This window comes from Barbus barbus (assembly GCF_936440315.1).
Source record: "Barbus barbus genome assembly, chromosome: 19".
In the NCBI taxonomy this organism is placed as follows: domain Eukaryota; kingdom Metazoa; phylum Chordata; class Actinopteri; order Cypriniformes; family Cyprinidae; genus Barbus; species Barbus barbus.
The window spans coordinates 18,217,133-18,244,207 of NC_136747.1; the positions used below are offsets into that span (position 1 = coordinate 18,217,133).

General features: G+C 38.1%; 2 protein-coding genes across 3 annotated transcripts in view; both read left to right on the forward strand.

Moving 5' to 3' along the window:
- Positions 1 to 11,547: 11,547 nt before the first annotated feature.
- On the forward strand, positions 11,548 to 26,153 carry LOC306885742 (regulation of nuclear pre-mRNA domain-containing protein 1A-like). 2 transcript variants are annotated; one of them, XM_079442483.1, is made up of 7 exons: positions 11,548 to 11,853; positions 14,388 to 14,517; positions 14,847 to 14,953; positions 21,598 to 21,692; positions 21,787 to 21,913; positions 22,228 to 22,403; positions 24,254 to 26,153. In XM_079442483.1, exons 1-7 carry the CDS (start codon positions 11,703 to 11,705, stop codon positions 24,404 to 24,406), a joined length of 939 nt encoding a protein of 312 aa, XP_079298609.1. In that variant the 5' UTR covers positions 11,548 to 11,702; the 3' UTR covers positions 24,407 to 26,153. The 2 variants fall into 2 exon arrangements, with proteins under 2 accessions (XP_079298609.1, XP_079298608.1); XM_079442482.1 differs by lacking the exon at positions 24,254 to 26,153 and having other exon boundaries at positions 11,552 to 11,853; positions 22,228 to 22,658.
- A 527-nt stretch (positions 26,154 to 26,680) lies between these two features.
- The window catches only part of LOC306885740 (proton-coupled zinc antiporter SLC30A8-like), a 7,947-nt gene continuing 7,552 nt past the window's right edge, over positions 26,681 to 27,075 (forward strand). Inside the window, exon 1 of the mRNA XM_079442480.1 lies at positions 26,681 to 26,887. Within this exon, the coding sequence (XP_079298606.1) occupies positions 26,811 to 26,887 (77 nt within the window). The 5' untranslated portion in view covers positions 26,681 to 26,810. The remainder of the gene's footprint in view (positions 26,888 to 27,075) is intronic.

A 27,075-nucleotide genomic window follows, 5' to 3' on the forward strand; every position in this document is an offset into this window, starting at 1 on the left:
AAAAACAACAATATCATATGGTGTGTATTCTTAGGGAGGAAATGCTCCAGAAATCCACAAAGGGGGCCCCCTATTGGAAGAAACATAAAAAGACAGTAGCAGGTGATATATTGGAAATATCCACATCATAGACAATATGATAAACCTAATTGTAAATTACCTATGAAACGTACCTTTTACTCAAATCAAGTGTTGTTTTAATGTAGTTTCATGTCCTGTGGATGTTCTTAGTTAAGAATTGTTATTCAAAATGATTGAAAATCACTTCAAACATGTTGGGCTGGGGTTCAGACTTGGGTAAGTCACAGGCCTGAATGGTCTTCCCTTTGTACTCCACATACTCGGTCTCCTCATCCTCTATGATGATGAGCATGAGTTGTGGAGGTGGCTCAAACAGGGAAGAAGTGGACGGCTGAGGCTTCACCGGGCTGGGAGGACACACTTTAGTTGAAGAACTTTGCAGATCAACAACTTCATCAGATGCAGGAGCGGGGCTCGGAGGAACCACCAGTTGTTTGGGAGGACTCACTTGGGAGCGTCGGAGGGAAAACAGTTCATCAGGTGCTGGAGTGGGACGTGGAGGAACTGCCAACGGTTTGGGAAGATCCACTTGAAGAGGAGAACATGGCAGGGACACTTCCTCTCGTGCAGGAGCTGGCTTTTGAGGATGCATGGGTGGTTTGGTCGCTAGCGGCAGGGGCTTGAAGTGAGCAGCTGGTAGAGGAAGGTCTTCAGAGACACTTGGAAGCAGTGTATGTTCTCCTTCTATTGGCTTCAAGAAGGAAGATCTCACTGGAGGACTGACTAGAGTTTGGTGAGGTTTGAGTTGGCTCAGTGGTCTTTCGTTCCTTCAGGTTTCTCTTCTTCTTTTTCTTTTCTCCAGCCTATCTATGCTCACTTCCTCCCTCCATCAAACTTTCTAGACTGCATCTCTCTGAATTTGGCAGACTCTCTTTTTTCTGTGGCACATGTCCTCTATCCTTTATCTTTTCAAGGCTAAGTGTCTCTCTTTCTTTTTCAGCCTTGTCTTTATGACTTCCTCCCTCATTCGTCTCTCTCTTCTTCTTCACCTTTCTCTTCACCTGTCTTTCCTTCTCTTTCTCTCCATACTGTAAAAATTATGTTTCCAAAAAGTTTGTGAATAAAGATTATTGTAGTACATGATACAAGACAATACTGTTTCACTTTTTCCATTTCAAAATTTCACATTTAATTCAATGCGTTGATGTTTCTTTGTAATAAATTGTGAAATTTACTAGCAATTACTGAGTGAAAATTGATTCTTAATAAAAAAAATTCAGTGCAAGCTGGTACTTCTCAGCTAAGTTACCTGGCGGCATCGCCTCCTGCACTTCCTGTTTTTGGCAGTGAAGTCGAAGGCCTCACTCTCACCCGCCTTCGTCAACGATGCCTGGAAGTTTCTCTAGTGCCGCCTGTTCTTGCGCTGCACACTGCTGTGCCATCAAAGGTGTCTCCCTTCTGCGCAAGAAGTGAGCAAAATGCTCAAAACGTTGTCTAAATACACTGCTAAACAGTGCCGTTGTGGACACTGGATGCTGCAAGTGAATTCAGTATTTGTCGTCAATATCTGCAGAAAGTCACGAAAGTAGCTTTCGATCTTTTCACTCCTAACACACCAACAGAAGACAATTAGTCAGAACAGCAGTTTAGAGCTGCCAGAACGGAATCTCCATTATGATGTCGCAACAGTGAGCTGAACCCTGAGAACTCAGAACTATATGAGCAGCTCAGGAGAGAAGCAGTAAATACATCAACACTAGTGGCACCATATTAAATACTGACTGCTTCCTAAACTCTCCTCTTGTCCCTGAAAATTAAAAGATAATAGAAAAAACCTGACCACTTTTAAAAAAAACTATTATAATTTAGAAGGGTACTTACAGGACAGATTGGATAGAAATTAAACATTTAAACAAATAATCTAACAGGCCTGTAAAACATTTCACCCTGCTTTAAACTTAAAATAATAATAATAATAAAAACAACCGAAGTTATTAAACTTGTAACTTTTAAATTAATTTAGCTTTATAAATTTTTTTATTGTTATTTTTATTATGTTACATAGTCTTACAGTTAGACTAGTTTTGGTTGGTTTTAGAGGGGTTTTGGCACTAGCTGGAAGACCAGTTTAAACCACAGTGAAAACTGTGTGTACATTTTAAACACTATGTAAGAATAACACTATGTAAGACGATCCAGAGTCTCATCACGTCTCCGCTGACCGTCCAGAGTCTCGTCACATCTTGTCTGTTCATCCAGAGTTCTGTCACTCCCTGTCTGTTGCACCCAGATCATCGAAGTCAGTTCTTCAGTCTCCCAGATGGACATCCAGCGTGGAGGATCTACCGCTGGTGTCAGCACGTGCAGCTGGTATCCCTAAAGCAGCGCTCTCAAACCTTCCTGTTCCTGAACTGATTCCACTGCCTGTAGCTCTTCCCACAATGGGGATCGCTTTAATGGCAATGCTCTCCCACTTATTTAACTATTCTAACTGCACTTATTTCCGTCGTTGGTATAAGTGGCAGTGGGGTGGTAATAGAATAGAAATGTACAGTTTTATAGCATCGTGCTGATAACATTTCTTTAGTCATTTGGCAATCCTACAGCCTGAACCACTGTAGGGAAACCACCCTTACACTATCTACCAGTTCTATTCCAGCCAATGCAGCTGATGTTGAACGGTCGGTCTGTCTGGTTATTGTCAATGGATCCGATTATGAACTGTCTATCAGTCCAGTTTCCGTCAATGAGCCTGATTATGAACTGTCTGCCTGCTCAGTTGTCACCAGGGAAACTGTTAAGGAAGTATACTCTTTATATTTCCTGCCTCGGTTCTTGTGGCCGTGAATGCTCCGTCTGTGTTGTCTGTCTCTGCTTTCTCTAGGTTTCTCTACGTTTGCTGTTATTTGACCCTGCCTGTGATTTGACTGTTTACTAATAAAAGCTTGCAATTGGATCCGCTTGCCTCACGTCTCGTCGGCTCCGTAACACATGTGGGGGTTTTAGGTCCGATAATTAACACATCAGTTTTTTTTTCAGAATTTAGCAGTAAGAAATTACTCGTCATCCAGTTTTTTAAATTTTTTTTTATATCGACTATGTATTCCATTAGTTTCTCAATTTGGTGTTTCGCCAGGCCACGAAGAAATATAGAGCTGAGTATAATCAGCATAACCGTGAAAGCTAACACCGTGTTTCCTGAAGATATTTCCTAAGGGTAACATGTAAAGCGTGAAAAGTAACGGCCCTAGTACTGAGCCTTGAGGTACTCCATACTGCACTTGTGATCGATATGATACCTCTTCATTCACTGCTACAAATTGATGGCGGTCAGATGAGTACAATTTGAACCATGCTAATGCACTTCCACCAATGTCAACAAAGTTTTCTAGACTATTCAAAAGAATGTTGTGGTCGATAGTGTAGAACGCAGCGCTAAGATCCAGTAGCACTAATAGAGCGATAAAACCACGATCAGATGATAAGAGCATGTAATTTGTAACTCTAATGAGAGCAATCTCAGTACTATGAAACAGTCTAAATCCTGACTGGAAATCCTCACAGATACGATTTTTCTCTAAGAAGGAATATAATTGTGAGGATATTACCTTTTCTAGTATCTTTGACAGAAAAGGGAGATTTGAAATTGGTCTGTAATTAACTAGATCTCCGGGCTGCTCCCTTTAGGGCACGAGTGTGCTCATTATACCACGGTGTTGGACTCTTTTCCTTAACCTCCCTTAAGCGTAAAGGAGCAACCGTATCTAAAGTGCTAGAAAAGAGAGAGTCCGTAGTTTCCGTTACATCAAGTTTTTCTGTGCTGTTGGATATGCTGAGGAATTGAGATAAATCAGGACGATTTTATTTACAAAGCAGTCTTTTGTGGTAGAAGTGATGGTTCTACCATACTTGTAATAGTTTTAGCTATATGGATTTTACACAAGACTAGATAATGATCTGAGATCACTTTGCTGCAAAATTTCAATGTCATTAACATCAATTCCATGTGACAATATTAAATCTAGAGTATGATTTTGACATTGAGTAGGTCCTGAGATATGTTGTCTAACCCCAATAGAGTTCAGATTGTCTATGAATGCTGATCCTAATGCATCTTTTTCATTATCAACATGGATATTAAAATCACCAATGATTAAGACTTTATCTGCAGCCAGCACTAAATCTGATAGAAAATCTGAAAATTCTTTTAAAGTCTGTATGGTGCCCTGGTGGCATGTATACAGTAGCCAGTACAAACATCATGGATTTATCATTAACACCTGTTTCTCTAGATAATGTTATATGAAGCACCGTTACTTCAAGGGAGTTATATTTAAAGCCTGCCCTCTGAGAAATACTGAGAATATTGCTATAAATTATAGCAACACCTCCTCCTTTGTCTTTTGGACGCGGTTCATTTTTATAACAGTAATCTTGGGGGGTAGACTCATTTAAAATAATGTATTCATCTGGTTTTAGCCAGATTTCTGTCAAACAGAACACATCTAGTTTATGATCAGTGATCAAATAATTGACAAAAACCGCTTTCGTAGAAAGGGACATATTCAGTAAGCCAAGCCTTATTTGTTTCTCTGCATTATATAAATGTTTTATTTGTTGAACGTCAATTAAATTGTTACTCTTAAATTGGTTTGGATGTTTTTTGTATTTTCTAGTTCGGAGAACAGAAACAGTCTCTATAGTGTGATATCTAGGAGAAAGAGTCTCTATGTGCTGAGAATTAACTGACTTCTGTGATGTGAGGCGGCTAGCAGACGGTCGGTTTAGCCAGTCTGTCTGCTTCCTGACCTGGGCCCCAGTTAGTCAAGTACGAACTCTAAGACTATGTGCCATATTTCTAGAGAGAAGAGCGGCACCACCCCAGGAGGGATGAAGACCATCTCTCTTCAACAGGTCAGGTCTGCCCCAAAAACTCTTTCAATTGTCTATAAAATCTATGCTATTCTGCAGGCACCACTTAGACATCCAGCCATTGAGTTACGACAGTCTGCTATGAATCTCATCACACTGGTAAGCAAGGAGCGGCCCAGAGCATATTACAGTGTCTGACATACTTGCAAATTCACACACCTCTTTAACATTATTTTTAGTGATCTCCGACTGTAAATAGCAGTATTTTTAGCGATTTGCTATTTTAACATATAGTGTAAATAGAATCTATAACTATTTCCACTTAGTGTAAATAGCAAATCGCTAAAAATACTGCTATTTTCACTTAGTGTGAATAGAATAGAATCCATTGCTATTTGCACTTAGTGTAAACAGCCGCTATCGCTATTTAGACTACACTTAGTGTAAATAGCATCTATCTCTAAGAAAATATGCAATTTTCACTTAGTGTAAATAGCCTCTATCCCTATTTACACTTAGTGCAAATAGCTACTGCCATAAATTTAACATTGGCCAGCGCCATATTATCATCTGGCTTTAATATTTATAGAGTAATATAATAATTACATATAATATAAATTTAATTCTGTTTATTAAGGATTTTCAGCTATTTATATACTTTTTGCAAATGGTGGGAATTATCTGCACTCCAGTATTGTATTACATTATAAACCAGTATGCAATAATAACATATTGAGTGTAAATTATAATTTTAATTCAAATGATTAAATGGATGTCACCTTATTGGTAAAGACCTACACCTACCCTAACCCTACCCAATACTTTAGTTTAAACTTTTTGGTTATTTCCTTAATATTTGTTGAAAATAAATGCCTTTGCGATGTGATATTAGATTTGAAAAGGGAGGAAGACCACAGCACGCACTTTACCATCTGCTCCAGTGGAGCTGAAGATTCATAGCCGTGTTTTTATAATGTTAACTATCCCAATCACACGTTGGTGGGAGAAGTTAGTGCAAATAGCTTCTGCCAACAATTGGGTGGCCATTTGTACTAAGTGTAAACAACCACTCTGTAAATATGGGCAACTGACACTTACCGGCGTGCACACAGCGCCATACTAAAATAGGTTTACGGATGCAAGTGTTAATACGTTTAATGGAATTTATTTAAAACTCACTAAATTATGCTTTCTATTTAGGATTTTTGTGTAACAATTACAGCTGCTTGACTCATCTGCCAGTCACAATGTCAATGACACAGGACATATAGTCTACCGGCACTTGTCACAAGTTTTACTGACTCATGCCAATGAAACGGTCCAGCTGAATCACTCACGCTGTTTTCAAATGACTTATTTAATCTGCTAGTTTGTGTGGATTTATTTACCCATACAGGGCTCTAGACTCATTCTTCCCACTGGTCGCATTTTTGCGGCTAACTTTCTCAGTTTGTCGCACAAGCATATAATTTGGTCGCAATTTTTTATTTTTTTTTTGCTACGACATTTGATTAATTAATGCATGCTGATTAACTTTTATCATAGTTTATATTATAGTTATATGGTAACAAAAGTGTTACCATAAAAAAACCCGTTCTTTTTCATCAGTAGGCTAGCCTATTTGTGATTTAAATTTTGTGATCAGCCTCTTTTCGTGCGCTTTCACTTTCAAATTCGCATTTTGGTGTCACGTTTTACAAGAAAAGATAATTGTCTGTTTTGCTTGTATCTATACACCTTTAATTTTTTAAGACTAAAACGAAGATGGATTCATTGTTATTCTTAATTAAAAAGCACAACAGCAATAAAACAGTAGGTTACAAACTATCTTACATATTAACAAAAAGGAATAAGACGAGGCATAGGACACATCACATGCTGTATTATTTACCGACTAATAGCCTAAATTACAGAATGTTTAGCAAACACTGAGGAATCAAATAAATAATAATACAAAAAAATAAGGAAAGCCTCTATAGCATAATGTGAGGTAAACAGCAAAGATAACAAGCTTTTCAAAACGAAAACTAAAAGAAAAGTAAAACTAAACTGGCTGTAGCTGACAGGACTTGCATGTTTTTTTTTCTACAAGAATATCATGTTAACCTTCTCTGGTTTAAGAAGGGGTCTTTTACTTTAGTTTGAAAACCAAATTCTCCATTGAGCTCAGTCCGGCTCTACACCTGAAGCGCTCGCGCTGAATGTGATGAGTGAAATCTGACTCCTGCTATGTGCCGTGCTGTGCAGCGCGTGCTGTATGAAGCAGACCATGCGACCACGTCAAATTTGAACTCGCACATTCTCAAAAAATGGTCGCAGTCTAGAGCCCTGTCATACTTGCTATATTGAATAAATGTTTGCAGGAATTTCCCTCGTTATAAACTTGAAAGCTGCGGGGATGAGTAAAACTGTGATATACACACAATCCCCCACGAAAGTATAGACAGGATTTATTATAACTCTATTACAGAGATTTGTGAAATAAAATTGTATAATTTTTTAGTAGCCTACCCATAAACGTTCTGGGAACGTTCCCTGCAGGTTATTTTCAGGTTTTATTTTTATAACCTAGACAGAACGTTCCCTGCAGGTTATTTTTAGTAGTCATAACCATGTCAACTAATTAAAACTTTGGGAATTTTACTGATTATTCTAATGCTGAAATGTGTATTTTTAAAAATCTTAAACTATTTTTGCAGAATTTAATGTCTGAAATAAGCTTTTAATAAAGTGTAGACATCAAAGTAGCCAAATCGCATTATAATGATGATATAATTCAAATTTTATAGCTGAAATTAAGCATAGTCTGAAAATCATACCATAAACACCTGGTTTGTTTGTGTGTTTCTTTACAGCGCGCCTCTGATCTGCACGCGCGTCCAGCACGCGCTTCTCCAGCACGCGCTTTTCTCCTGTGTTCCATATAAAGCCGCGCACTCCCATATTTTTAAAAAAAATTAACGGTCATTTTGTTTTACTGACTGACTAACACTCGGTTATCGATGTCTTTATTGAATAATCACTTATAATTGATAAACATTCGTCGGTAAATATTGTGATTTCAGAGAGATTTGACAAGTAGGCCTACTAATTGAAGAGAACATGATATTAACCGAGAAGTTTTTGATTACGGACCAAAACAGAGAAGCACATCATCGTTATCAGTGGTAAGAAATGAATGTAATATTAAAGTCAAATAAATGTTATTCATTTTTAATGTCTGTAAAAATTTAATTCACATTTTTAAAACCCAATATTTTTTTTGAAGTCATTGTTATTTGGTGCTTAAGAAACGTAATATCTGGGTTATTATATGGTATGGTAACGTTAGTGATAAAGAAATCATACATATTAACGGATAATTCAATCTCATTTAATGCTCCTTATAATGGTTAAATGTGCTCTGATTATCTTTAATGATTAAACAATAGTTTGAAACAAGACATTTACTGATTATTGAGGTCCATATCTATCCGTCTTCCATACCGCTTATAGGGACTCGGGACGGGAGTGCTGGATGATTACTGACAGCAGCGGTAGAGTAAAGAGGTTAGGAGAACGTTCTGGGAACCTTCTAGGAACGAAAATAGAACATTTCCTTTAGGTTATGAGAACGTTTTGGGAACCTTAAGAGAACTTTCTGGGAACCTTCATAGAACCTGCCGAGGTTTCGAACATTCCCGCAACGTTCCGGGAATGTTTCCCTAACCTAAAGGGAACGTTCTATTTATGTTAAGAAAACTTTCCTGGCTACCCAAAGGGAACATTCTTGAGAACGTTCTGGGAACCAAATCGCTCTGGTTCCCAGAACGTTAATTAATTCAATATCGCTCTGTCATTAAAGGGTTACTTCACCCCAAAATGAAAATGTTGTCATTAATCACTTACCCCATGTGTTCCAAACCTGTAAAAGCCTTGTTCGTCTTCGGAACACAATTTAAGATATTTTGGATGAAAACCGGGAGGCTTGTGACTGTCCCATTGACTGCCAAGTAAATAACACTGTCAAGGCCCAGAAAAGTATGACATCGTTAAAATAGTCCATCTGCCATCAGCGGTTCAATCTGAATGTTATGAAGCGACGAAAATACTTTTTATACGCAAAGAAATTAAAAATTACGACAACAATTCGTTGCTCGCATCTCCGAGGAGTCACCGTTCTATGTTAGCACGGATACGCTGTTTTCGTTCAAATCAAAACGTAAATAAACGTAGAAAACGTATCCGTGTGGTGCAGCTGACACAGAACAGTGTATGCAGTTTACATCCAGTGGATATTCTTACATTTTAATTTTGGGGTGGAGTAACCCTTTAACACTAGAACCGCCACCGTGACTGTTTTTCAAATGTAAATAACAGATTTTCAATTAAACATTATGTCTCCCTGTCATTGACTTTTACTAAAATTATATAATTTACAATCCAATGTTGTTAAAAATTATTTAGACAAAACCAGATTAAAAAACAGGGCATTTATACCTATAAACGACACGCGGGTCAAATTTACCCGCTATATAATGCATTTATTTTCACGCTGTCATTTTCTTGCTGCTTATGTTTTAACATTGTAAATTTCTACGCAATGCCTTTCACTCACTGATTAAGTGGTTTTCAGTTTCATAAATAAAGTCAAAATGACTAAAAGAAGGCGATTTATGGAAGATAGGCATTAGAAACACTAAATCCGTTCGTCTTGACTGTGCTTATTTCACTCCTCCCCTCACTGCAGCCACCTACTCTTGCCTATTTCAGGCGAGGCGCATCTCAAACAAGCCTAATGGCATCTGTGCATCAGATGTCATGTCACTTAATGTTAAAACTGTCTCTCTAAGAATCTCTGACTGTAATAAAATTAGTGCCTGATCCCCTCTGTATTACCCATAAAACTATATATCCCATACCATAATTTCTATGTTATTAATACATGATTGCAGTTTGAAATAGAGCTAGATTATAACAAGAATGAGGATTGGACATTCATCAGCTTTAAATTTAAATTTACACAAAATAGGGACACATGAAACTGGCAGATATGATAAATGAGGGAATCCAGAAACAGTAAAGCACATTCTTCTAGAATGTGATACGTATGAAAGAGGAAGAAATCAACTTAATCATAAATTAGGTTTGATGGGATATGATAAAGTGTCACTCAAGATATTACTAGGGAATAGACAAATGCAATCAATAATTAAAGAAGAAGTGTTAAATTATCTAAAAAAAGACAGGAAATATGGAAAGAATATAATTTAATTAAGTTTCTTTTTTTTTTAAATATGTATATATACACTCACCGTCCACTTTATTAGGTACACCTGTTCAATTGCTTGGTAACACAAATTGCTAATCAGCCAATCACATGGCAGGAACTCAATGCATGTAGGCATCTAGATCTGGTAAAGACGACTGGCTGAAGTTCAAACCGAGCATCAGAATGGGGAAGAAAGGGGATTTAAGTGACTTTGAACATGGAATGGTTGTTGGTGCCAGATGGGCTGGTCTGAGTATTTCAAAAACTGCCGATCTACTGGGATTTTCACGCACAACCATCTCTAGGGTTTACAGAGAATGGTCCGAAAAAGAGAAAATATCCAGTGAGCGGCAGTTGTGTGGACGAAAATGCCTTGTTGATGTCAGAGGAGAATGGGCAGACTGGCTAGAGATGATAGAAAGGCAACAGTAACTCAAATAACCACTCGTTAGAACCAAGGTATGCAGAATACCATCTCTGAACGCACAACACGTCGAACCCTGAAGCAGATGGGCTACAGCAGCAGAAGACCACACCGGGTGCCGCTCCTGTCAGCTAAGAGCAGGAAACGGAGGCTACAATTCGCACAGGCTCACCAAAATTGGACAATAGAAGATTGGAAAAACGTTGGCTGGTCCGATGAGTCTCGATTTCTGCTGCGACATTCAGATGGTAGGGTCAGAATTTGGCGTAAAGAACATGAAAGCATGGATCCATCCTGCCTTGTCTCAACAGTTCAGGCTGGTGATGGTGGTGTAATGGTGTGGGGGATATTTTCTTGGCACACTTTGGGCCCCTTAGTACCAATTGAGCATCGTTTATACGCCACAGCCTACCTGAGTATTGTTGCTGACCGTGTCCATCCCTTTATGACTACAGTGTACCCATCTTCTGATGGCTACTTCCAGCAGGACAATGTCACAAAGCTCAAATCATCTCAGACTGGTTTCTTGAACATGACAATGAGTTCACTTTACTCAAATGCCTCCACAGTCACCAGATCTCAATCCAATAGAGCACCTTTGGGATGTGGTGGAACGAGAGATTTGTGTCATGGATGTGCAGCCAACAAATCTGCAGCAACTACGTGATGCTGTCACGTCAATATGGACCAAAATCTCTGAGGAATGTTTCCAACACCCTGTTGAATCTATGCCACGAAGAATTAAGGTAGTTCTGAAGGCAAAAGGGGTTCCAACCCGGTACTAGCAAGGTGTACCTAATAAAGTGGCCGGTGAGAGAAGGATATATATATATATATCTCCTTCTCTCTACCAAATCTATGTTCACGCCACACTCCAGATCAGTAGGTGGCGGTAATGCACCTTTAAGTTGGTTTGCCAAAATCGCCAAAAAAACATCAGAAGAAGAAACGGAGCTAGGCTGCATTCCCCAACTGCTGTCTGTGTGGTGAGACTGCGCATGCTCACTGTGCGCTCTGTGGTAAACCAGGAATGTATTGCTAGCTTGAGGAGTTATCAGCTTTAATATCCTCGACCTTCGGGTGCCTGGTATAGGCAAATAGCCTTTTCTACCCAATTCCTAATTGTAGTTGAAAATGTCCGTGTTTTCGGAGCCTGCTTTGGAGAAGAAATTATCAGAACTGAGTAACTCCCAGCAGAGCGTGCAGACCCTTTCACTGTGGCTCATCCACCACAGAAAACACTCCAAAACCATCGTCAAAGTCTGGTATAACGAGCTGAAGAAAGGTAAGGAGAGGTACCTAGAATAGCTTTACAATGCGAGGTTATGTTATGTTTTGTCGTTTTGAAATTCAATTAAACAGCACATGTAGCAAACAAGCTAATCATATGTTCCCTTATAAGTTAGCATCTTAACTCATCTAGCAGTTACATGTTTTGATTCCTTTAGCTTACTTATTCTGCAGCTTACTTTGCAGGTTATTGAGATGAATCCTCTATTTTTTTTTATTATTCTTTATTATCCTTTATCTTTATTATTAAACAATACCAGTCTGCACGAAAATGGCAGATATTGTGACACTCAGCCTCGTGTTTAGTCAACTCAGCTTACAGTTTCACTACTGCATATGATTTTCTTGAATCCCAGAAGAAATATTCAATATGATATCTACATTAGATATGTTATGATCTGTTTTCCACAGTTGTTGATGCTTCCACTGACCCTGGCAGCCATTTTGAAGCATATACTCCATCTGTTTCCATACTAGGTTCAGTTTTTTAGGCCATATTTTGGGGGGTTTTAGGCCATAGCCCAGTGTTTTATTTATTTTTATTTGCAGTAAAAATGGCAAGACGCAATGATTATACATGTACCCAGACCCCTTTACTTTCCTGCATGACACATGTGGTCTGTGTTGGGATGAGATCAGACCTGTCTGATCTAACATAGGGTGTGCTTTAATAAAATGTAGTTGATCCCAAAGTCTAGTTTAGCATCAACTTGATCCCCCTCTTTGGATGGCAAGTACTGTTCTTTTTTCAAAACACACACTTGCTTTGTTTGAACACCCAGTTTGATGGCTAAAAATATCTTTATTGGTTCCATTACTACAGATTTTCTCCATGCTATTGCTAGTGATGCACTGAAATATTAAGCTAAAAAAAAAGTTCCATAGATTTGGGTGGCCAAAGTCTTTGACAGAAATAGTGATGTTTAATCGCCGCTTCTCTAAGGCATTTCACATGTGCTACTATCTGTTTCATGCATAATATGGACAATTTAATGTGACATAAAATGATGCTCTAGTAGCAATATGTAAAATTCGTTTGGCCCGCAGCTGAAGAACTTATTGGTTTGGTACTGGTTTAATTTATCACTTGACAACACAACACCATAAACAGCGCACCTGAGCAACTCCAATTGCTTACATTTAATTGAGCTTTTTTTATTTTATTTTAAGAAATTAATTGATGCATCAGTATTAACCAGTTAGAATGCAATATCTCAGTGGCTTTAGATTTCATTGCTTGATCATTTCCTATTCAAATATTATTTTGCCACAGTTTTTTGCATCTAGTTGTGTGTATATAGAGATACTTAACAGAAATTGCATAGGAACAATTTAAGACTGTCCGTTGCTAGTATTATCACAGGTCTGCACAGTCCTCTTATCTTCTCACAGACGTGATAAACATTAATTTTTAGTCAGATCCTGCATAACCGCTGGTGCCTCTGAAGGCTTATTATAATGTTGCACCTTTGTGATAATGACACACAATGAGCTGTAGGAGTCTAGATTCTTTGATCAGCTCGTTTTTATCTCCAACAGAGTGCATGCGAACATCACGTTAAGGTGTACAATAAACTTATTGACCTTAGACTCAATCTAGTTTATAGTATAATGATTCATTTTGTGTTTGGAAAACTGGTCTCTAGTAATTGCCATGTGTTTGACTTGTTGCACAGTGATGACATAGCAAGTACTTAGCAATGCAGTTTAGTTGACCTCAGTTTGCCTCAGAGTAGATGTGCTGTGTAGATGAAGTGACTTTAATCTGCCCTTTAGAGATGGCACCATCTTTCTATAGGAAAAATTAATTTAATAAGTTTCTTTACAAATGTTGAGTCATTTATTTAGACCTAGTTCGTGTTTAGGACAACAATGAGGGCTTTGGATTACTGTGTGGGATAGCATTCATAGGATGTAATGCCGTCCCTAAGTGATTACCATGCATTCTTGGTTTTATGGTTTAACCTAGTTGCTTGGGAATGAGCTCCCTTTAGGCTAATGGGATAATATTACAGCTTCAGAATAACATCATCAAGTGCAGACCCCTGTTTGAATGCAGTTTTGTGCTTTTGAATTAGGCTTGTTCATCCTTTTAAAGTTATTACATGGCCTTCATTTCTGAATACTGTGTATTTGCTTGCAGGTGGGATTGGATAATGGGTGCACTGCTTGAGTGTTGTAATAAAAAAACAGCGCTATCTTTAGATCATCTCTCCTGAGATCTCGTTGTGTGGATAGTGAAGGTGTAGTTTCCATGGCAGGTTTTTGTGTTCAGGAGGAATCCATAAGCATTTCTTGCTTGAAAACCTACATGCCGAGCATGGTTGATCTGTATTCACAGTAACAGTTGTGTTTTTGTTACTTGGTACATATTTTAATTGCTATTCAGTTGCTTCAAATAGATTATTTTCCTTTCAACGTTCAAAATCAATAGTAGAAATTATTTAATGGTTTAATAAAGCAGCACATGCCCTTTCTTTTAGATCACAAATATTTAAAGAAGAAATGTTTTCTTTTATCTCTGTGCAGCCCAGGTGTCCCGTAAGCTGACTTTCCTGTATCTCGCAAATGATGTCATACAGAATAGCAAGAGGAAAGGACCAGAGTTCACACAAGATTTTTCCCCTGTCATTGTTGATGCTTTCAAACATGTCTCCAGGTGAGTTAGACCAGTATATTTGGGCTGCTTAGCTCCTATGTAAATTGTAATTGTTATATTTTCTTATTTAGTGGGTTTAGTAAATTGTATTATGGATTGTATTTATTTTTAATGGAAAAATGTACTTCATTCTGTTATTGAATAAACACCTATAGTATTTTATTTTAACCTTTAAGTAAGTTCCATTTATTAAATACTTCAAATGTTTCTTAGGCAAGTATAATTGGGTCTTAACTTGAACCCAAAAATTGGCATGTTGTATTTGTGTTGCTATGATTCTTACGGTCCTAAAATTATATTTACCATGTTTTTTTATCTATCCTGTCCAGTGAAGGAGACGAGAGCTGTAAGAAACAGTTAGGTAGAGTTCTGTCCATCTGGCAGGAAAGAGCTGTCTATGAGAATGAGATACTGGACAAACTCTCTGATGTCCTGCGTAAGTAAACCGCCACAAGGTCACACTGATTTCAAAGGTAATTGCGAATACAGCATAGTCGCTCAGAGAGACTCAGTAGTTTGTTTTTATAAGTGTCATGTGAAGTAGGGCTGGGCGATATGAGCAAAAATTAATATCTCAATTTTTTTTTGGCTGATTTGCGGTATACGGTATATATATATCTCTCTGTATATTGTATTTGGATTAAACAAATAAATAAATAAAGTGAATGTTACCATGCAGGCATATATTATGTGAAGTGACGTGTGGCCAAGTCCCATACACCATGTCCCATACTCTGAATTTGTGCTCTGCATTTAACCCATCCAAGTGCGCACACACACACACCATGAACACACACCCGGAGCAAGTGGGCAGCCAATGCTGCGGCACCTGGGGAGCAGTTGGGGGTTCGGTGCCTTGCTCAAGGGTCTCACCTCAGTCGTGGTATTGAAGGTGGAGCGAGCGTTGGTTATTCACACTCCCCACTGACAATTTCTGCCAGACCTGAGACTCGAACCTGCGATCTTTGGGTTACAAGTTCGACTCTCTATCCATTAGGCCACAATTGCCCCACAAATGTGCAAAAAAGGGTTAAAATCACATTACATTCTTGGGGGCGCTAGAGAGCATATCAACTGCAATTCTAACGGCCATTCAAACTATGAATAACCATATGAACGACAGCTTTAACTTGAAAGCTGCATTTCTGATCTTGAGGGCTCTCTCCAGGAAATTCTAGCTACTAATAAGGCCTTGCGTGCTAAATTGGATGATCTCGAGGGATGTTCCCGACAACAGAATATCAAAATTGTCGGCCTACCCGAGAACGTGGAAGCTGGTTGCCCAACTGAGTTTATGGAAAAACTCATCCCGAACCTCCTGGGAGCCGAGAACTTTCCTGGAGGAATTAAAGTTGACCGCGCATATCGTACCGGTCCTTCACCATCCAAAGGAGGGCGTCCACGAATCATGATTGCGAGGATGCGTCATTATCCGGTCAAAGAGATGATACTAAGGCTTGCGCGGCAACATACCTCTTTAAAATACGAGGAAGCGCACGTCTCCATCTTCCCAGATTTCACGGCAGAGGTACTATCTCAACGAAGGGTGTTTGACAAAGTGAAAAAGTTGAAGGAGGCTGGTATCCGTTTCGGTCTGCTGTTTCCTGCGCGGCTTATTGTCACCCAAGGCAATAAAAAGAAAATATTTGGTTCGGTGGCGGAGGCTGAAGATTTTGTGAATTCCATCGCAGAAGTGCCTTCCTGTTCTGCAGTTCAGGACTGATTCCTGACGTGACTAGGTTTGAAAGACTTGAACTCTTTCTGTTCACTGGTAGCCTTTTTTGGAGGTTGTGAGTATATCTTCACTTCAAAAAAGACACTCATAGACTGTTAACTATCATATTTGAGCCTTACTTGCATGTAAATGTTGAGCCTGTCAAACATTTGTATGAATAGTTCATGTTTTATATCTTCGTTATAAGGGTTTTGTGTTAAACTCATTGTAGTTCAGGTTTATAGAGCAGTTCTTTTGTTAATTGTCATTCTATTTGAATGGAAGCTACGAGGGAGTTAGTTTCGCTCTATCTAGGTTAGACCTATTTGATAGACACCGTTTTTCTTTCACTCCTTATCCTGCCCAGCTGCTCTACTGTTCGTATGAGGTTATCATCTTGGCTTCGTTTGGGGAAGCTGATAAAAGGGAAGGGTGGGTTGTCTTATCTTTTTTTTATTATTATTAATTTAATTTTTTTGCCTGCTTATCTCCTTCTCTGATATTTATTCAAACTCTTTTGCAGCCGCCACTACTTCAGATAATATACATTATGGCTGGTAGGGGGCCCTTATTTAAAAGTGGCAATGTCACCTTTGCCAGTTGGAACGTTCCGTGGATTAAACAATCAGATAAAGAGAGCTAAAGTTTTTTTTCTTATTTGAAGTCTATCACTGCTGATATTATTTTTGCAAGAGACACAAGGCGTTCTGAACAAATGCGACTGAGATGCAGCTGGATCTCTCAGCTTTCCAGTCGTCTTTTTCATCCAGGGCCAGAGGAGGAGCTATTTTGGTTTGTAAATCGGTCCCATTCAAACACATATCTATGATCAGCGTTATGTGATTGTATCTGTGCTGCTTTCCTCAATTCATGTCACATTGCTGAATGTGTATGGACCTAATTTTGATGACCACACTTTTTTTTTTTTTTTTTCCCCAAAGTTTGTTTTACCAACCACTCTAAACTCTCACCTTTATAATAGGTGGTGATTTCAACTTGGTTTTAGACCCTGCTCTAGATCGATTTCCATCACGCTCTGACATATCCTTGCCCAATTCCACGGTTGTTCTTAATGATCTTATTAATTCTGATATCTGGAGCTTAAAATATCCAATGGACAAATGGTACACTTGTTTTTTTTTTTTTTTTTCAGAAAGTTCATAAATCATACTCTAGGATTGATTTTCTTTTTAGTTGATTCTAAAATTATTCCCTGTGTTAAATCAATGTAACATCATAATAGAATAATTTCTGATCACTCAGCGGTGACCGTCTCTCTAGATTTATTAGAAATTAAGCCTAGCTATAACTGGTGTTTTAATCCTACCTTGCTCTCAGATGCCAGTTTTTGTGAGCGTTTAACAGCGTTGCTTGCAGAGTTTCTCAAATTTAATGACACGGGCGAGGTTTCAGATTCAACACTATGGGACAGCCTAAAGGCTGTTTTGAGAGTCCAGTCTTAAAAAAAAAACAAAGTGAAAAACATCTCTTAGAAATTGATAATCTTACTCTGTTAGAAGATGCATACAGAGATTCTATAGATTTGGATATTCTTAATGAAATTACCACACTCAAATTGGAATATAACTCAGTTCTCTCAAACCAAGTTAACAATGTTGTTAAAAGTTAAGCAAAAACAATTTGAACTTTGGGATAAACCAGACAAATTACTTTCTCATCAGCTAAGGGTGACATTGCCCAGATTTTTATCTTTTTCAGAACTTACCAATATACTTGCCTAAAAAGTTCTTCAAAATTTTAGACTATTGTACTGCCGTTTGTCTGGGGCTTTGAAACACATAGAATATCTAAATTACATGGATGTAAGCCAAGGTCACTGGGGGGTTTTTGGTCTACCAAATTTTCAGCATTATTACTGGGCTGCCAATTGTAGAGCCTTAACTTACTGGTACGACCCACACCCTGATAGTCTCTCAGATGATCTTCCTTCGTGGCTTGCGATTGAACGGGGTTCTTCAAATTCGTCTCTCTCCTCGATGCTATTTGCAGCCCCAGAGTCATCTAAAGCTGCAGTAGGATCCCATTTTTCTGATGAATAATTCTCTCAGGATATGGCGTCAGATTAGCAAGACATTTCAACTGCCAAATACCTCTTTGTATGCCTCTTTCCATGCCTTTAAACCGTCACTCTTAGATCCAGTGTTCACAGGTTGGGCTAGAAAAGGAATTCTCACCTTACGAGATTTATATTTACAGTGAGGTCAATAAGTATTTGATCACCCTGTGATTTTGCAAGTTCTCTTACTTAGAAATCATGGAGGGGTCTACAATTTTCAGCATAGGTGCATTTCCACTGTAAGAGACCGAATCTAAAAATAAAAATCCGGAAATCACATTGTATGATTTAACCATTTATTTGTGAATTACTGTCAAATAAGTATTTGATCACTTGAGTCAAAAATTTTTAATATTTGGTACAGAAGCCTTTGTTAACAATTACAGAGGTCAAACGGTTCCTGTAGTTCTTCACCAGGTTTGCACACACTGCAGGAGGGATTTTGGCCCACTCCTCCATACAGATCTTCTCTAGATCTGTCAGGTTTCGGGGCTGTTGCTGAGCAACACGGAGTTTCAGCTCCCTCCAAAGATTTTCTATTGGATTTAGGTCTGGAGGCTAGGCCACTCCAGAACCTTGGTATGCTTCTTATGGAGCCACTCCTTGGTTTTCCTGGCTTTGGGTCATTGTCATGTTTGAAGACCCAGCCATGACCCATCTTTAATGCTCTGACTGAGGGAAGGAGGTTTTTGCCCAATATGTCACAATACATGGCCCCGTTCATCCTCTCCTTAATACAGTGCTGTCCCCTGTGCAGAAAAACACCCCCAGAGCATGATGCTTCCAGCCCCATGCTTCACTGTAGGTATGGTATTATTGGGATGATACTCAATCATTCTTCTTCCTCCAAACATGGCGAATGGAGTTAAGACCAAAAAGTTCTACTTTGGTCTCATCTGACCACAGGACTTTCTCCCATGACTCCTCTGGATCATCCAGATGGTCCCTGGCAAACTTCAGACGGGCCTGGACATGGGCTGACTTAAGCAGGGGAACCTTCCGTGCGATGCAAGATTTTAAACCATGACGTCTTAGTGTATTACTGATAGTAGCCTTGGAAACGATGGTCCCAGCTCTCTTCACGGCATTGACCAGTTCCTCCCATGTAGTTCTGGGCTGATTCTTCACCATTCTTAGCATCATTGATACCCCACGAGGAGAGATCTTCCGTGGGGCCCCAGTCCGAGGGACATTGACAGTCATCATTAGCCTCTTCCATTTTCTGACAATTGCTCCAACAGTTGTTCTTTTTTCACCAAGCTGCTTGGCAATTGCCCCGTAGCCCTTTCCAGCTTTGTGAAGGTCTACAATTTTGTCTCTTGTGTCTTTTGACAGCTCTTTGGTTTTGCCCATGTTGCTACTTAGACTTTGGCAGATTGTGGGGTGCACAGGTGTCTTTATGACAGCTAACGACCTCAAACAGTTGCTACTAATTTAGAATCATGAGCAGAGTGTAGCTGGACTAAAAGCAAAATAACAGGTCTTTGAGGGTCAGAAATCTGGCGGATAAGCAAGTGATCAAATACTTATTTGACACAGTAATTCACAAATAAATTGTTAAATCATACAATGTGATTTCCGGATTTTTATTTTTAGATTGTCTCTCACAGTGGAAATGCACCTATGCTGAAAATTGTAGACCCCTCCATGATTTCTAAGTAAGAGAACTTGCAAAATCACAGGGTGATCAAATACTTATTGACCTCACTGTATATCATCTGAAAAACGATTGGGAAAATGAATTGGATATTCAGGTTTCTGAGGAGGACTGGACAGAATGTCTTATAAATATATACACCTGCTCTCTTAATGCCAGACACCAGCTTATTCAGTACAAGGTGCTGCATAGATTACATTTTATTCAAGGGTCAAACTGAAAACTTTTTATTCTACTATTTCCCCTCTCTGCAATAAGTGCGAATCTGCGGAGGGCTATCTTGGTCCTCTCTTTTTGGGCATGCCCAAAACTCTGTGAATTCTGTTCAGAAGTCTTTAAATGTCTCTCTGATGCTTATGCATGTGAGCTTCCTTTTAGATCCTGCGACTGCTGTTCTTGGCTGGTCCGCTTCCCTGAAGTGCCTTAGCCATGCTTTCCGACTGCCTATACAGTATGGTATGATTGCAAAAAAATGTATTTGCGTGTGGAAGAAAGTCGAAGCCACTATTCAGAATTTGGTTGTCAGAACTCTCCTCCACCCTGCATGTGGAAAGACTTGGATATAGTATTTCTGGAAATATAGATCAGTTTGATGCCTCTTGGAGGCCTCTTTTCAATCACCTGTTAAAACTTATAATAATGGTGATACTATTTGAAATGTAATTTTCTATTGTAATTGGTATCTTTAACTTCTGTGTCAATCTTATTATGCTCAGGTTTTTTTTCTTTCTAAATTTTAATTTCAATTTTTGACTTTCTTTTTCCTCTTATTTGTCAAAACTAGTGACAATGCGGACACTGTTGCAAATCGGTTCGCTCTGTTACTATGGTCATTTTCCTTAAGTAACGTCCTTGTGAGGTAAAAAAGGCCTAGGTTGTTACTTTTATTATTATTTTATAATTATTACAATATTATTTTGCCTATTTTGCGACGTCATATTGTGCAAATAGTGGCTTTGATCCCCTTTTGCCTCTCCATGGTGATGTGGTTATCTGCAAAATTGAATCTGATTTGAAGGTTTTTTTTTTTGTTTTTTTTTTCCTTATGCAGTTCTGTTTTGGTCTGTCTTGTGATTTGTACTGTTTGTCAGAGTTATTGAGCTCCTATTTCATTGAGCTCCGTATGTTTGGCGTGCATGCGCACAGCGGCGCTCGTTCTAAATGAAGTCTGAAGTTTAGCGGAGAATCGCAAAGCAAAAGCTCATGCACTTCTGACAGCAAAATGGAAATATTTCCATGGCTTGCTAGCATTTATAGATGGAGAATATACCTGTGAAATGTAAGTTATGCATTTTAGGAAAATGGCACATCTCAAACACATTAAACAGCGTGTCTGTCAGCTGCACATGCAGCCTTTCTGTCAGAACCGCTTTAAACTTTAAAGCCCTTCATTTAAAGCTTGTTACATGTTTAAAAAAATTGTATTATGCACTTTCTCCGCAGCAGTGCAGTCTGTGTCCTCCCTATATATCAAACTACTGTAGGCTATATATATTGGTATTGATTCATACCGTATCGCTCATAAAAAATATATCGTACAAACACAATGTACCGCCCAGCCCTAATGTGAAGTCTTTAAGAGTGAGAATGCCTTTAAGTATGACCTGTAGAATGTCGTCTCATGACTTACAGAGGTAGAAAAGAAGGCCAAGAAAAGGCCTTATGAAGAGATTAAGGCGAACAATGACGACTTAGCCTCCCAAAGCTCCCCTGCTGAACCTCCACAGGTATGATAGAACGGCCTTATGTAATGCCTATTTTCTTATAAAGTGACCATGTCAATTTGGTCTACCATGTTATGACTTGTTTTGTATATCTCAGACTGCAGATCTGATCCGAGCACTACAGGAGCTTGAGAACGCAGCCTCCAGCGACGCAGCTCTCCGCCAGAGGATCTGTGCTTTACCCCCAGAGGTGCAGGACACTTCTCTATTGCACAAAGTTACAGGTGAGAACACCCATGCAACCCTCCTTCATGTTAGGACCAAGTAAATGCAGCAGAAACACGATTAAATGTCATTTTAATTGATAATTTGCATTGTGAAATGTGATGCAAAATGTGTCTGTGTACATTAAAATACAAAACTTGACCACAGTTCTCAGAGAAAACGCCTATGATTTCAGCTTAATGATGGCAACACTGCATCCTGGTTCCCTCGAGGGACAAAAAAAAAACTTGCAGCATTATATAGCAAGCTTTAAAAAAATCATATGTAGTTAACCATTTTGACTGTCTGTATCTGTCCGATTGTTGTTTTTCAGATAAAGAGTCAGGGGAGCGTCTTTCTCGATTGGTGGAAGAGGCCTGCATGCTTCTAGCTGACTACAGTGGGCGGCTGGCAGCAGAGATTGATGATCGGCGGCAGCTCACACGTACACTTGCCATCTTTTTGCAGAGTCAGAGAGACGGCTTGGCCCAGAACGAGCAGAAACTAGAAGTGGGTAAACTTACTGACTTTACAGTTTCCTCCCTTTTCTTTTTAACCTCAGTTGCTGCCTCTATGTCAGTTTCTTTCTCCTCTCCTTTCTTTTTTTTATACTTATGTTCATGTGATTATAGCTGCATGTGGTTGCTCAATATTTGGGTTTGTTTTGCCCATAGAGGGCAGTGAAGCTCCTATATCAAATAATTTCAGCAAATGCAACCTAGCTATCTTATTTTTTTAAAATTCCTATGCATGAGACACGAATTACTGGTCTGGTAAGTGTATACATATAAATGTATACACAAAGTTAAAAGTTATATGGGCATTAACTGCTTCATTTTCCAGCCTTTGCCAACAGGTAGTGAGCAGGTTCCTGTGTTCCACCTGATGTCGCCTTTACAGAATAAATACAAATAAAAGAAAAAAAAAAAAACAATCTCTTGAGTGTGCATCTTTTTTGCTTATGCACTGGCTTTCACAAATACATCCTTGAGTGAAATGAGAAACTGGCTGAAACTTATTCTCTAACACTTTACTAAAAAGTTTTATATGCCTTGAAATTATTTCTACTGTAGTTAACATGATTTAAACAATGAACTCCTTTGCAGCATCTATTATTCTTGGTTGATATTAAGATTGTTAGTTCAAAATGTAACTAATGAACAATAGCTTGTTTACAATGATGATTAAGAAATGCTTGTAAAAGATTGTTCATTGTTGGTTTATAATGGCAAATGTGCAGAATTTGTATTTAAATTAAATCTTTTAAACATGGTTCATCTAAAAGCATGGCATTTATAAGCATAGTTCATGCATTTATATATTGGTTTTCATTTAAACCCCTTAAAGCCTCATTTCAAGCTCTTAAGGATTAAACCATTGCTATAGTTATCCTATTACATCAGTGTAGTCCATATTTCATTCAAATATTTGCCATGTAAAGTTTACTTTACATCGTAGTAGAACAAACATTAACCATATACAAAGGTACAAACATGTCTACCTGACAATGTTTATTATTGCAAAATATTCTGGTGTAAATGTTTAAATTTAAATCACGATTTAACTATTTCTGAGATGCTTTTCTGATTCTTTACGAAAGTAAACATTCTAGTGTTTAACTAGACTTATAGGCATGTTGAATAGATTTAAAATAACTTAACTTTTATTTGCTTTATTTTACATGCTGGAACAGAGTAGCATTCCTAAACTTTGTAACTGATGTCAATTAAACATGAATAGTTTAACAGTTGTTAGGAAACACAAATGTCAAGAACTTGAGCCTTTGACACAATCACAGAGGCTCACTGGAATTGGCTGTAGAAGCTTCAGTATGTTGTCTACACCGTTTTATATATATATATATATATATATATATATATATATATATATATATGTTTAAAATGCTTCATATAACAGCAGACTAAATTGTTTTAATGTATCTGTACACATTTTAAACCGTAACAGCTGCTACATGTTTACGAGTGCGATACTGAGAACTGAAACAGTGATAAAACCGTTTGCGTATCTGAACTAAAGTGAACCGTTCATTAGATTTAGTTAATTCCAAAAAGAGTTAGACTTGTTGCAGCTCTTAACGAGCCTTATCTTTAAAATATTAAAAACGCTTTCATTTAAAAAAAAAAATTGCTAAAAGTTTCTGTAGCAGTGCAAAACAATGGAAACATACACGAACCAAAAAAAAAAAGTTGTAAATAAAACGAAGATTATTAGAGTACATTTACAAAAAAAAAAACTTTTACTTAAAAATTTTATTAAATGTTTAATTCTACATTAATTTTCATTGTAATATACTTCCAGTTATATTTTTTTACTAAAAAGTTTGTATGTTTTTATTTTAGGAATACAAGCGCAAACTGGCCCGGGTGTCCCAGGTACGGAAGGAGCTGCGGTCTCGTCTCAGCAGTCTCCCAGACCTCTCTCGGCTCCCTAATGTTACAGGTGGCCATGTCCGCCTGCCCTCATCTGGCGATCTTTACAGCCCCTCTGATTGAGCTGGACTCTTACCCCATCACCACTCTTCTGCTCCTCTGGCTGAAGTCTTTCTTGCTTCATTTTCTAACAGTTGACACTACCTGGCCACTGTACTAGTGGATGTGTCCAATATGCAGTCTATGGCTGCCTGAGTGTTTCAGTGAACCATCACTTGAATTCATCGTCCCCCTTTGTAATAAAGAAGTGTTGTTCAAGTAGGGTGACAATACATCCTCTTTGTCCTGGACACGTCCTGGCTGAGATTTCTAAATTCCCTTATATATTTATAAAGAGCATGTTAATAGGAAAACAAAACCAAAATCTGTACATTTAGGTAGTTTAGACATCCCGATCTGGATATGTTTGGGGAAAAAGAGGACATCTGATCGCCCAAGTTCAAGTGCATTGGAATCAATGCAGAGACATTTAAATGACAGTAGTTGTTCTTGAATAACAAGAGTCAGTAGAGGAACTTCTGATTTTTCCTTTTTTATTGCTTTGTTTTGGAAGCTTCCACTGAAAGTTAAAACAGACCTCCTACTCAACAAATAAACATCTGCAATGGTAAATTTACTTCACAAATAGACATTATATGGCAGTTTGGTTTGATTATACCCATCTGTTCTTCAGTCTGTAGGTTTCTCTCAAGCTCCTCTCTTACACATTTGATAGTACTTCAGATCTCCAGATTTGTGGTGATGTTATTTTTGTATTTTTTTGCAGTGAATGCTCATTTCAGTGCAGTATCTTATAATCAGCTGCAGTATTTTAGTGCGGCAGTCATATCAACGAACCCCTTTTGCAACCTGAAGGTTACATGTGCTGTAGTTTATGTAGTTCTAAGAGCTTTGCAGTGTGCAAAGAGATGTTTTCCCTTCTGGGTTTGTGCTTACCAGCATACATTGCTCCAATAGTAGAGTGTACCTTATAATATTCAGATTTTAATCTCTTTAGGTTTATTTCATTGTAATTATGAAATTATGACCGAGAAGTGAAACACAATTTCACATGCCTCAAAAGGTCAATGGTCTTTTGCACCATTGATCAAACAAATTCAAATATGTTAGCTGTCATCTTGTCCCCTTTTCATCTAGAGACAGTACTTTGGTAAAAACAAACTTTTTCATTGTCCCTATGGGTTTGTTGGTTGAAGCATTATCCTTTATGTGCATTTTACTGTATGGTCTCTCTCATTGGTCATCTGTAATGAAAAGAATCACTACTAGTTACATCCGTTTCCTTTGTACGATCACAAGGGACTGTTCATTGTCTGTGAAACTTTTAACTTATTTAGTTGCAAGTGTACATTTTAACATCCTTTGTAAGTAATGTGTTGGTCTGAGCCAAATAAAGCTGAAGGCAAAGAATAAAATAGTCTGTTTACTTAAAATAGCATTCATGTTTGTCCAAACTGTACTTTTGTTTACAGATTTTAATTATGTTCTCACTGTTTGTTAAATGTCTGATGTATTTGGGATAATTGGAACCACATTTGAAATGATGTCTTGCTGCTGCACAGTTTCTTAAGAGAAGATTTTCTTAATGTTCCTTGAGTTTTACAGGGACTATTTTGAGGGTAAGTCCTATTGAGAATTATTATTTTTTTGTCATATGATTGAATTATTGTGAATTACATTGCGGAAATTTCCATCAGTGTCCGTCAGGATAGGTATCAATTTGTTATAATAATTTCAATAGCCTTCTTGTGACTGAAAATACAATGTACCATTGAAGTGATTAAATTAGTCAACCAAACCTAATCAACTTACTGAATGTGTTAGAGCTCTTCAATGATGTGTTAACTGATTGTCTCTGCAAAAGGTCAGTTTTCACTGTCGATCATCGCAATCTGGTGTTGCAAGCAGCCTGATCGTTTGCACACGGTTCGCAGTCACAAGGCTTCAGAGAAATCCCATTTTTCACTGAGCACCAAATATTAAGACTTATAATTCCTGTTTATACAAGTCGGGTTCAAACTGTAATATGTGATACAAGTACTCCTTTGATATATAATCAGATCTTAAAGTTACAAATAGCAATTTCAACATTTCCCACAGCAGCTTGGAAAAACATTTCAGAGTTCATTACGCAGCGTCACTTTCATAGTAAATGATCGAGTTACTGTCCTCTATTATGTCGCCAGATAAAGTGATCCTAAATGATGCCATATCGTGCTTTGTAGAAGAAAAACACATCATAGTTTGTTTGAAACTGTTTGCACACGGTTCGCAGTCACAAGGCTTCAAATAACAGCGCTTTTGCACTGAGCCTCAAATACCAGCACTTTACCCCCTGGGGATGCTGCAAGCACCGTGACAAGACGAGTTGAACGCCCGTTTGATTATTTACTATCGTTATTTTAGCCTTGTCGATAGGTATAACCCATCTCTGATAAAGAGTTAAATCCAAATAAAGAATAAAACCATGGTCAAAAATGATCCAGAGAAGTTCCGTTTGGTCACGGACAACGGCGCAAAAATGTACACCATCACGTCGGAAAGGTAAATGGATTGCTTTCTTTACTTTTATTTCTTACTCTTATTAATTTATTAGTATTGTAAATTATTAGTTTAGGTAGTGTCAACTGGAACTAGGTCTTGAGTATTTTATAGGCTATACGTGAAGGCACAGTGAAACTTTTTTGTTTCATTTACTTTTTCTTCTTTTCATTAATTAGCAATGAGTGAGA

Excerpts from the sequence above, each read along its gene's own strand:
- LOC306885742 (XM_079442482.1), top strand. The coding sequence starts at position 11,703 with ATGTCCGTGTTTTCGGAGCCTGCTTTGGAGAAGAAATTATCAGAACTG. Across the intron at positions 11,854-14,387 it reads GTATAACGAGCTGAAGAAAG|CCCAGGTGTCCCGTAAGCTG; the intron begins GTAAGGAGAGGT and ends ATCTCTGTGCAG. Across the intron at positions 14,954-21,597 it reads CAAACTCTCTGATGTCCTGC|AGGTAGAAAAGAAGGCCAAG; the intron begins GTAAGTAAACCG and ends CATGACTTACAG.